The sequence below is a fragment of the Bos indicus genome, chromosome 25, assembly GCF_029378745.1.
Source record: "Bos indicus isolate NIAB-ARS_2022 breed Sahiwal x Tharparkar chromosome 25, NIAB-ARS_B.indTharparkar_mat_pri_1.0, whole genome shotgun sequence".
Classification (NCBI taxonomy): Eukaryota; Metazoa; Chordata; class Mammalia; order Artiodactyla; family Bovidae; genus Bos; species Bos indicus.
The window spans coordinates 17861958-17874225 of record NC_091784.1 but is presented as its reverse complement, the minus strand read 5'-3'; the positions used below and the strand labels follow the sequence as shown (position 1 = coordinate 17874225).

General features: G+C 50.8%; 1 protein-coding gene across 2 annotated transcripts in view; it reads left to right on the top strand.

The window, feature by feature from the left end:
- Window positions 1-2235: 2235 nt before the first annotated feature.
- Window positions 2236-12268, top strand: part of SYT17 (synaptotagmin 17) — an 89114-nt gene continuing 79081 nt past the window's right edge. The window contains exons 1-3 of one of the 2 annotated variants that reach the window (XM_019988357.2): window positions 2236-2383; window positions 5934-5951; window positions 6588-6736. In XM_019988357.2, coding sequence (XP_019843916.2) covers window positions 2369-2383; window positions 5934-5951; window positions 6588-6736 — 182 coding nt within the window. In that variant the 5' untranslated portion in view covers window positions 2236-2368. Of the gene's footprint in view, window positions 2384-5494; window positions 5783-5933; window positions 5952-6587; window positions 6737-12268 lie in introns of those variants that run through there. The other variant, XM_070779724.1, reaches the window with a different exon arrangement.

The following is a 12268-nucleotide window of genomic DNA, read 5'->3' as shown; positions in this document are numbered from 1 at the left end:
TTGACATACATCAAAGTGTTTTATTGATGTAATTCCAGGGGTATGTTCTCTTATCCCCATTTCAAGTAATCTTCTTCATTGGCAGAGGGGTGTTTGATATTCTGAGACAGCTTTAAATTTTTACAGATTAAAGTATGAAACTAACCCTAAGGATTTCACCCCCCTCTCCCCAATATCCGGCAAAGGCTAGGTTTAGGGAGTCTAGGCTTGAATTCCAGCTCCTTGATTTGAATTCTAGCTCCTTGATGCTGTATGTACAGCTCCTGGGCAACTTCACTGCTTTGTGACTCCTTTTTTTTTTTCTTCTCATCTAAAAGAGTGGAACAGTAACAGTACCCACCTCAAGCCTATCAGAGAATTAAAAGATTGAATTTATTGTGAAAGGTTTTAAAAGGTTAAAAGGTTTGAGACTGGCACAGTCTCAAAACGCTTAGCCATTCCTCACAGGAACACCTGGGGAACTCCTCCACTTCCCTTAAGTACCCCGGGGGAGCACCCATCCCAGGAGGAACCCCTCTGTGAAGCCCTCTCCCCACCAAGCATCACTTCCCATCACTGCAAAAGAAACATCGTGGATACGCACCAAGTTTTAGGAGTGCAGACCACGTGGGTTCAAATGCCAGTGCCGTCAGCTGCCACCTGTCCTGCTTTGGTAGTGACTTTCCCTCTGTGCCTCTCAATTTCCCCATCTGTAAACTGGGGAGAGCTGCAGTGCCCCCCTCAGAAAGGTAAGAGGAGTCAAGCACCCTGCTGGGCTTCCTAGGTGGGTTCAGTGGTAAAGAATCCACCTGCCAGTGCAGGAGACACAAGAGACCTGGTTCAACCCCTGGGTCAGGAAGATCCCTTGGAGGAGGGAATGGCAGCCCACTCCAGTATTCTTGCCTGGAAAATCCCATGGACAGAGGACTTGACTGAGCATCCACACACACCAGCACTCTGCCAGACATACAGGAATGAGCAAGGCAGGGGAGGACAAGACGAAATGCTTGAGCGAGATGCCTGCGAAATTATAAGCACTCGACATATGTTACATGCCATGTGCTACAAATGAAATATTATCATACTTAGAAATGTATATGTATGCTAGATATTTACACGAAATATTTACACATATGTTATTACACCTTTTGTTCATAACTTCCGCGTTCATTTCCTCATTTACTCCCACAAAAACAGTCCTGGAAGATAGGCAGGGCACAAATTTTATGCTGTTTTTATTGATGAAAAGATAGAGTCGCTGGAAGGTTAAATGGTTGGTAAACTGGCAACTGAAGATGTCTGGACATTTTAAAAAGAGAACTTGCAGAGGGCAGTGTTCCACCTCAGATACCGCAGTGGAGAGTCAGCCCCAGCTCTGTGGCTTTGGGGTGGGAGGACCGGTTTGGGGGAAGCCTCCAGGCCCAGGGCGCCCCAGCCACGTGGGCAGGCAGGCTGGCGGGTGGACACGCCCGGGGGCGCACGCTCGCTGGCGCGGAGCTTCCAGCGGGCAGAGACGCGCAGGACGCTGGGCGCGACGCTGGGTGGCGCTGCTGGGCCGCCCCGCGCCAGACCTGTTGCGCCCAGGGCGCAAGTCGAGCAGGTTTAGGGTAAAGGGACGCTCGGGTCTCTCCGCGCGCACCTGCCGCCCTCGCCAGTGCATCTCCCTCGGGGCGCCCAAGGCCCCATCTTAACTTGAGGCTTCCATTCGCTTAGCCTCTGCATTCCTCACCGCAACAGTTCTAGGCGCGTCGGGTGGGGCGGGAATAAAGTTTTTCCAACCCGGTCTAGGAAAGGGCTGGATGGGGAGGACCCTCCCGGCTCCAGACTCTGCGGCGGGCTGGACCGTGCCCTTTCAGCTTCACGGCCGCCCCGGGGGCCCTGCTCTCGGTAGGTGCCAGCCCCGGTGCCGACCGGATGGGCTGACCCGCGCACCGCCCCCTCCCACCTCCTTGCCCGTCCCGGTCCCCTCCCCCGCCTCTGGCGCGCCCGGGCCCCAGCGTCTCCGGCCCCGCCTGCGCTGGGGTCGCTGCAGTCCCCGCGGCTGCCCCGGGCTCCCTCCCCAGGCGCCCCGGCCTTAATCCCGCCTGGGGAGCGCCTCGGGGGGAGCGCGGGACGGCGAGGGAGGCCGAGGCGGGGGCCCTGGGCGCCGGAGCTCTCCCAACCTGGGAGGCGGCCCCGACTCCCGGAGCCGGAACGCAGGGGAAGGCAAGGACGGGGCGGCCGGCGGAGGGGCGGGCGCCGCTCATCAGCCACGCCAGTCACGTCTGGGGCCACCCGGCTGCCTTTTTCTTCCTTTCCCCCTTTGCTTTCTCCCCTCTCTCCGGTTGGCGAGGGCAAAGTGGCCGTGGCGGCGCCATGCCCGGGCCGGAGTGAGTGCGCGCGGGCGAAAATGGCGTACATCCAGGTAGGGCTGAGGCCGGGGGGCCAGGTCCGCGGTGTGGGGTGGGGGGGTGCCGCGCCCCCTCTGACTGTGAGCGCGCGGAAGGGAGGGCACACGGCTGGGCTGCCACAAACTTGCCTCGAGAAAAAGGGTGCCTGAGCGCAAGGCAACCTGTGCAGCAGCGGGGGTGCGCCCCAGGAGAAGAGGCTGGGGACCCCCCACACCCCGGGATGAAGGGCCCCAAGTGGACTCTGCACGCGCGCCCTCACCTCCTGGGGAAGGATTGGGGGTGGGGCGGACTTTTCTTCCCCCCCTTCCCCCACCCCGTCCCTCGGGCACCCCACCCCAGGGGAGGGGCCGCGGGGAGGGCGGCCCGGGGCGCGCCAGCCGCCCGGCCCGCCAGCTGTCGTTGCCTTGGTGACGGCTCTGGCTAATTGGCCGGCGGAGCGAGCCGGAGGCAGCTGTTCCGGCCGGGAGGGACAAGGACATCGTCTCTCCCGGGCACTGGGTGCTGAGGGGTGGGGGACACCCCGGAGGCGCACTGGTGGTGTTGGGGGGCAGCCGATTACTTTGGGCCATTGCCTTGGGAGTTGTGGACCCCCCTTCCCTTCATCTTGGGGACACCCCGCAAGAATCCTTAGGCTGAAATAATTTCCAGGCTCCTTTTCTTGAGGAGGGCATGCTTGACTAAGAGACCTGTCTCCTCAGTACGAGGGGGGAAGCGGCGACGGGTCAGCGCCAAGGTCATGCGGTCAGACCCGCTGAGCTGCTTGTTCTGGCACTGGGTCCTTTGCCCCTGGCAGTGATACCGACGGGCTCCTACATTCTGCCTGCCCAGAGGCAGACGGGTGCCTCTGGGCTCGCTTCTGCCCTCGCCCACCACTGGAGGGGCTCCTGATACCTCCTCCCACTTTGGCTCACACACGCACCTCCTCCTGTCCTTAGTCTTTTCCACCTGCCGGGGAACTCTGCCCTGCCATCCGCTCATAGCCGCCCCATCCCTCTCCTGCCTTAGATTCGCTCCATTGACTTCCCTTTCATGGAATCCTTAGGTCATCTTTTCAAGTTCAATGAAGGTCACATTTACTGTTCACCTACTGTGGGGATGTTGTTGGGGGGAGTGGCCACTGAACACGTTCAGCAAACACTTGGGTGACATGTAATATGTGTGGGCACCGGGAACACAGCTGAGAAAGCGGCGTGGTCCCTGCCCATCAAGGACCACGCACTGAGACCTGAACCACGTTAGAACGGGCTTCTAGGGCTCTTAATGACTGTCTTCCGCACCGAGTAATGAAGTGACTTGCCCAAGGCCACTCAGGGGCTTAGCGGTTGTGGTGAGGCCTAGGAAGTGGGTGGGATGGGGATTGGTGAGGGATTTGTTAAGCATCTGGTATGAGGATGGCCCGGTGATGTTGACTTTTCTTCTAGAACAAGGTGTTTAACTTTTTCTGTAAAGGCCTACATAGTAAATATTTGTTTTTCTTCGAGGGCTGAGCGGTCTGTGTCACAACACTTCACCTCTTTATTATGGCACTACACAGAGACACTAGTAAATGAATGAGCATGGCTATGTTTAAATAAAACTTTATTTGTGGACACTGAAACTGAATTTCATATACTTTGTACGAGTCAAGAAGTATTCATCTTTAAAGCTTTTTCAACCAATTAAAAATATACAAACCCTTCTTAGCTGGAGGGTCATAGAAAAACAGGTCACAGGCTGAATTTGGTCTTTGAGTCATAGCTTGCACCCCCTGTTCTAGAATATCCGGACTTTCCTTCCTCCTTTTTTTTTCTGGCTCGAATCAGTTCTCCTCCATTGGGTCAAACACCTGAGCCTGAGGCCCAAAGACTCAGCACGCTTGGGAGCCTCAGTGCATCTCCCTTTCCTCTTCCTCTTCCTTGGTTTCTCTGCCCCCTAACACTCACCTTGCACCTAGGCAGGACCCCTGAGGTAGCTTTGCCTTTGCTCATCATGCTTTTAGAAATGGTTCTCTTTTGATCACTGTATACCCAGGAAATGCCTTCCTGTGAGCCTGGATCGTTGTGAAAAAGCATCCCTTTAACCCTGCACTTTACCGTGAGCATGTTAAAGTACTTTCTCATGTAAGCCCCATGAGGGCATAGCTGCTTGCTGCTTTCTTCGCCTCACCACTCTGTCGGCCAGGACAGTCCCCAGTGCCTGGCAGGATCCAATTGGACTTGACAAACTGTCTGGTTCTCATAAGCCACAGAAAGCATGCAGGTACTAGGCAGCACAGAGCCTTTTCATAGTGTCCTAGCTTAGCCCTTCCATTAAAGGAAAGAGGTAGCTGAGGCTCAGACTCCCAACTTGCCTGAGTCACATGACTGACCACTGATGAGGCCAGGACGAGTGCCTCTTTTCCCAGTTTTGTATCTCCCCCTGCCCCTTGTGATTGGTGTCCAAGACTTCTTCCCCCCAAACTGTAGTAAATCCCTTGTCACTTCAAGGATTTTGAGTTTTTCACGCGCTATGTACCACCTGTGATGTTATTTACTTAATTTCTTTTCTATAAATGGACTTGTGCTTTATTTTAACTTTAATATGAAAAGGAAACGTCATGTCACTACCATAATAGAAAACCAGGGTCACCTGATAGAAACTGAAGGCAATAGGAAAAGTACAATGAGAATCATGCCACCTTCTTGGATTCTAGCTAGTCTGTCTGCAGGGCTCTGAGCTGGGGTCTGCTGTCTGTTTAAAAAGGAAGGCAGGGGTGGGATTTGCAACTGTTAGAAAGATGTTACATATAGTGGTACCAAATTAAGACCTTCTTCACCTCGCAAAAGAATTGAGAACGATGATTAGCTTTTTCCTTGACTCAAAGTTCTGAGTTCCATGGGAGACTCCTCCTAACCTATCTGGTTTACTTGGCCTTTTGGAAAACTGTGAAGACCCTTCCCAGACAGGGGGTGGGGTGAGCCTGTGCTTTGGGAACCGATGAGAAGAGGCTGGGGTGGGGGTGGGACTGAAGATGGAAGGGAGCCCCTCCCTTCTTCCCGGGGACCAGACTATGGCTTTCTTTTCCGCTCCCTCTATTTGTGGGTGGTCATATGAAGCTCCCCACCATTGGAGCAGAATTGGAAGGTAGGGCCTCTGGGAGGGCGGGGGAGCCAAGTGACATCCATGCTGTGCCTGCCTGCAAGTTAGCTAATCATGTCCTTCTGGGTTGGCTTCATGGCTATTTCTGTATAGGAAGGTTTGCTCCTCTCCTGAAGTGTGGCTGCATTGGATAGCATGACTATCTATCCACCCGCTCTGATTCATAACAGCATACGGTGCAAATCAAATCGAAATGCTAAAGTTTCCCATTTATTCGGTGTTGGTTAGCCAGGAGGCTACCAGCAGCCCTGAAGGTAGCAGCACTTTGTTAGGAGGTCAGCTCCCTTCCCAGGATGGTAAGTGGGAAGAAGCAGGGTTTTTTGTTTTGTTTTTTTTTTTTTCTTTTTTTGAGTTGCAGGAATATTGCTAAACTGGTCTTGTCTCTCTCTCTGTGTCATCCCTCGCCCCCTGTGCCCCTTGGCTTCACGTGGATCTCTAAAAGGGCAGTTGGAACCTTTAAACGAGGTGAGTGAATTCAGTGATTTGTTTCGTCTGGCTTGTAATCAAGAAATGCTTGCTTTTCATTTTGGAGCCTTTTGTGGGGCTGTGGGGATGCTGAATATTAAACAACAACCGGATGTTGATAACAGCTCGGTTTCCATGCCATTCTAGGGAAGGGAGATCCCGGTGAAAAGATACTAGTTAATGAGACTAGGTTTCCCTTCCCACCCTCTACTTATTCCATTTGATTATCTCTGTTTACTTTAATGTCATGAAATTACTTAAAAAAAAAAAAAACTTGTGCTTTGCTTTCAAGAAGACAGAGTAATAACCATTGTGTTTTGCGAACATATTGCATAGCCCTCACGATGTTGAATAAACCACCCACATGTCAAGAAAGACGTTCATATACAAAGGAAAATACCTGCAAACGTTTTGCTTGCTATTAATGGCTTGAGCTGGTTGGTGTTTGCCATCTTCGTACCTGCAGTTGGTAAATAGAAATGGAAAACAGTTTGTTCTAAGAGATCAGCCGTGGAGACAGACCTCCTGAATGTCGTTATTTCTCATCAGGGATCGGCTGCTTGTAATTGTAGGTGTTTTTCCTCTTCTTCCTCCTCTTCCCATCTCTCCTCTGCCCACCTCCTGCCATGGGCTCAGGGTTTCCTTTCTAGAATCTCCGACCTGCTGCTCTGCAGATGGACTTGCCGCCACTGCTGTCAGAAGTGCTATGAGTCCAGCTGCTGCCAGTCGAGTGAGGATGAAGTTGAGATTCTGGGACCTTTCCCTGCCCAGACTCCTCCCTGGCTGTAAGTAAAACTGCTCCAAACTTCCTGGAAAGCCACCTTAAGACCTTTCTTTTCTCTGTTTCTGCGAGGGGTCTGGGACAACTAGGGGTATGGAGGGGGGAAAGGCTGCGTTTCCATTCACCTCTTAGTCGCTGATGGTTGTGCTGTGTGCCTCATTGCGTTTGGCAAGCTGGTAAGACCAGCTCGGGGTGGAGCTTCGGTTCAGCTGGTTTTCACAACTGGTCTTCTGAGATACGAACCGTGTAATGCTAAGCATGTGGGCGCTTTTAATCATGTTGAGTGTCGTTCCAAGTGGAAAAAGAGATCTGTGAGCATCTCTGTTCTTCAAGGGATGTCCAGATCCTAAAGGTTTTCCATCCAAGTCAGTATGATGAACCATCCTAGCACCCGGCTCATGCTAAACACTCAGTGTTTGGTGTGGATGACATGAACAAACAGGTGCCTCTTTGCTGATCTGAGCAAGAACTTCAGAAACAGGGAAGCAGAACACACCTCCAGGCTCCATCGTGTCCTCCAACGCTGTTTATGCTCTCTCTGGCATCTTTCGTTTTATTTCCAATTCGTTCTCCTCCCGCGCCTGCATACAACATCTCCATCTGCCAGTCGCTCAGATATTTTGGGAATGCAGTTTTGAAGCTTTTCAGCCACGTGTCTGGGCCACCTCTCTGTGGCTGGGAGAGGAGCGTGGCCAGAGTCTGGGTTGAATCTAGAGGGCCAGGGCTTGGGAATCGTCCAGTGCAGCTTCCCATGATGTAGAGAAGGACGCCCAGGGAGGCAGGAAGATGGTATGAGGGCCCACAGCTGGAGCCTCAGTGGGGATCCTGTGCTGTCTCAGGTAAATCCTTGGGCTAAGATTCCAGAAGCCTCTGGCACCCCATCTTTTCCTTGGGGGTCATGCCTCAATCCTCTGATTTTTTTTTTTTTTTGAGAAGCAAGTATCAAATATTTTCATAGCAGAATGGCTCTGGGTTACAATCTGTGAGTTCAAATCCTACTTCTCCTAATTTTTTCCAGTTCTGTGACCTCAGGCAAGTTGCTTGATCTCTCTGTGCCTTGATTTCCCATCTGTCAAATGGGGATGATAAAAAAAAATAGTATTTATCTTATAGAGTTGTTGTGATGATTGCATAAATTTGTTTATGGAAAAATACCTTGTTGGCAATCATAAACATAAGTGATTCTTTTTACCCTATTTTGGTCTGGGTTTCCTCATCTGTAAAGTAGGGGAAGTAATAGAACTTATTTTATAGGGTTGCTATTAATAATAGTGACATATGCATGTAACATGCTTAGCACAGTAGTAAGTATTCATCTCTATCATTATTAAGTTATTGAGAGATTCTTTAAATTGATGTAACGACTATGTGAAAGAACCTTCCCTGACTCACAGGTTGTAGACTGAATCCTGCAGTTGTGCACAGAGTTGAGATGTTTGGTGAAACCAGCTCATTAATCAAGGGATTGTTCCCATTTTCTAGTGATGGAGGTTGGCTCAGCCCATCTGGTGTCTTTAAAGCCATGCTCAAAAGAATTCCAGCTCTGTGACGGCACGGCAATTATCTGTCTTTTTTTCATTCCAAAAAATAGTTATTGACCAGCTGATTAACCTGAAGGCGGAAACTGAGTCCTGAAAGTGTCAATTATGCTGTTGAAAAGTTAAGCTCAGTTTTTTTGGTAGTTAGTTCTTGAGGTTGTCCTATGTACCAGGCACCACGGGAGGCACAAGACTAGATGGAGTCCTGTTCCCATGCTCAGGGGATTTAATATCTGGTATAGAAGATAAGGGCTTCCCTGGTAGTTCAGCTGGTAAAGAATCCACCTGCAATGGAGGAGACCCCAGTTTGATTCCTGGGTCGGGAAGATCCACTGGAGAAGGGATAGGTTACCCACTCCAGTATTCTTCAACTTCCCTTGTGGCTCAGCTGGTAAAGAATACACCTGCAATTTGGAAGACCTGGGCTCGATCCCTGGGTTGGGAAGATCCCCTGGAGAAGGGAACAGCTACCCACTCCAGTATGCTGGCCTGGGGAATTCCACGGACTGTACAGTCCATGGGATTGCAAAGAGTCGGACACAACAGAGTGACTTTCACTTTCTTTCACTTTACTATAGGAGATAAAGCAGGTAAATAAATTAGTTGTGTATTCACATCCTGCACACACATATGACAGTTCTGCATAGAATTTTGTTATGGAAAAGTTCTGGGAAAATGGCTTCAGGCATAACTGGATCCAGGGGCTCAGATGATGTCATGGATGTGCGTGTATGTGCTCTCTCTGTCTTTCTTTCTGTTTCTTCTGTATTGCCCTCATTCTTAAGCCTTCTTTTTTCTTTGCATTATGTTTGACAGCAGCAAAATATCAGGAAAGGCTCTCATTGCTCTGGTTTGGGTCACATGCCAATCACTTGATCCAGTCACTTTTGCTTGGAGGAAAAAGCTCTGGGATAATGTCTGGGTTTCCTGACCTGAAACCAAGGAGAGGGTTATTCTACCTGAAACACATGAACTAAGCTAGTCGAACAGGAGTTGGCAGACTTTTCCTATAAAGGGCCAGAGAGTAAATATTTTAGCCTCATGGACTAGTTTTTATTGCAGCCACTCACTTCCATCCTTATAGTGCGAAAGCAACCACAGGCAATTCACTAGTGAATGGGCGTGGCTATGCTCCAATAACACTTCTACAAAATCAGGCAGTGGGCCCCAAGTTTGCTGGCCTGGGTAATAAACAATTTGGATGCTGTGACTAGATCCAGCGTACACAAACACCACAGGTGGGACACTGCATCTCGGAACAGTTGGGGGAATCAGACAAAAGGAGCCTGCAAGTTCAGGTTCTGTGGGGTCTCAAATGCCAGATTAAGGAATTTGGATTTTCTTCTGAACCAGAGGAGACCCCTGATAGACACTGAAAATCACAGTCTGTTTGCCTCAGATGGTGAGTGTTACAGATGTGTGTCTACTAAGCTGGAGGACGTTGTGTTTTGCTCAGGTCGCTGACCCTTTGTGCAAGCAGGGGGTTCTATCTGGGATAGCACCCTCAGGGAAGACACTTGTTTTGGTTATGCTACAAGCAGAGAAGCGAGCTGGAAACTTCCAGCAGCCAACTCACCACATAGCTTCAGGGGGCGCCCTTCACATGGTGGTCATGATGAGCGAGACCACCTAGACTTGTGCAGTGCACGTCTGAACAGCTGTATATGACCTGTGTGCTTCCCAAGGTGACCCAGGTCTTCCTTCAATCCTGGATAGCACCGAGGACATTTTTGATAATCAACATCATACCAAATGTTAAGAAAAATCTGTAAGGAGGAGGCAGGTTGAATCCTCCAGAAAGAGAATTTACAGCTTGTGCTTTCCCCAGATTTATTTACCAAGCGGGCAGTTGCATGTTATCAAACAGGCAGGGAGCAGAAATGTCAAAGAGTACAGGCTTTGCAGTACATTCCTACTGTGCCATTTGAGCAGGGAACCACAGAACGTGCCTCTCTGTAGGGTGGCATGTGGCAGGTGAGCTGGGTCTTTGCCTGTGTGATCGGAGGGGACACACCATTAATTGTCACGTACGCTTTTGTCGTGTGGGACCTGCAGCTTTCCTGGGCTGGACTGGGCTGATGAGAGTCAGGAAAACCAACTCGCCATATGGTACCATCCGACTGGCTCCTTCTATGGCAGTGCCAGAAAGACCCCCACTGAAGAGTGAATTAGGTTATTTCTTTGTCCAAGAAGCATGTGTTGAATACCTACTATGTGCAGGGTTCTTCCAGGCCTCCTAGGGGATGCCCAGCTCGGTAGTGTGGGGCATGTAGTCCAGAGTCTGGTGCTGCTGGATTCCACTGGGGTTCTGCCATTCAGTGGTGCAGATCCATTCTCCTTCCCTCCCGCCACCTGACCAGGGCTCCTTTTCCCTGTCTGTAAAAGGGGTAGGGGTGGTTCATAACAACTAACTCCTGGATTGTTTCAAGCCTGAAATGACAGTTCAGATAGAGCATTTAGCACAGTGCCTGGCACATAGTAGGTGCTCAGTAGCTGCTGCCACCTTTGATCCTAATAAAGCAGATGCCGACATTAAGATTTGTAGCCTGTTATGGGAGGGGCGACAAGTCATGCACTCAGGTGACTGTGACACAAGATAAGTCAGATAAAAGCCACCAGAAATGTGTATTCATTCATTCACTGAAAAAATAAATCAGAGCACCCCACACGTGCCAGGTGCCGTGCTAGGAGGGCAGTGGTGAACGAAAAAGACACTGCCTCTGCCCGCATGGGCCTCTGGCTTAGTGTCAGATGCAAAGGAGAAGCAGGCAGGCCACACTGAAAAAGAGGTATGTGCTGGAGGGGACAAAAAAAAAGGTGCAGGGGTAAGGGGAGACGGGCTGGGAGGAGGTGACTGGACTGGTGGGTCCTCTCTGAGGAGGTGCTGTTGCAGCTGAGAGCTGAATGATAAGGAGGAACGAGACAGGTGATGGGGCAGGACGAGCATTCCAGGTAGAAGGGACAGAGGGCGTGGAGGTTTGGTGGTGGCAGAGCAGGCAGGGGTGGCCCAGTATACCCTGGTACTATGTCTGAGAGGAGGCAGCCAAGGCTTCAGGAAGCAATGGCATTTAAACTGTCCCTTGAAGACTGATGGGAGTTCGCAGCTGGAGGCGGTGGCCACCATGAGGTGTGACAGCCGGGAAACAGGCCATGCAGGTGGAGGGCCCCAGGGGCCATCACATGTTTTTGCTGCCTTCCTGGGGAGATGCAGCTGCTTTCCTTTACTGGAGAGAAAGACTGATCTAGTGTGACCCTGTCTCCCTTCCATGCCCCCACCGGCCCCACGTTTCATCTGCTATGTTCTCCTATTCTTGACCAGGAGTGGGAGGCACTGGGCATTGCCCCTGTAACATGCCTGCTTGTCCCAGCTGTGACCCTAGTTTTGGAAGAACATCAGATCCATTTCATGTCATGCACAGGATGCCTCTGACCTCCCAGAACTTGAAATTTGCATTTTTCGAGATTGGTTTCTCCGCAGGTTTAAATGTCAACTTGGGGGATGCAGTCTTGGAAGGTACTGGTCTGTGGCTGTGATGGCTGAGGGGCTTGTTATCAACAGCATCAATCTCACGGCCACTTTGCCAGCTCTCTCCCCTCCTCTTACCCCCACTCCCAGCATCCTCACTAGCTATGTGAGTATTGGGGGATCTTAAAGCCACCTCTGCTATAATATTGCTAACATCAGCTAAAATGTATTGAGCACCTACCTGCTGCTGCTGCTGCTGCTAAGTCTCTTCAGTCGTGTCCGACTCTGTGCAACCCCATGGACTGCAGCCTACCAGGCTTCTGTGTCCATGGGATTCTCCAGGCAAGAACACTGGAGTGGGTTGCCATTTCCTTCTCCAATGCATGAAAGTGGAAAGTGAAAGCGAAGTCACTCAGTCAAGCACCTACCTAGAACATACCAAACACTGTTCTAATCATTTTATATATGTTAGCTCGATCTTCAAAGTAACCATGTAAGGCAGGTACTATTATTAGTCCCATTTTACAGACAG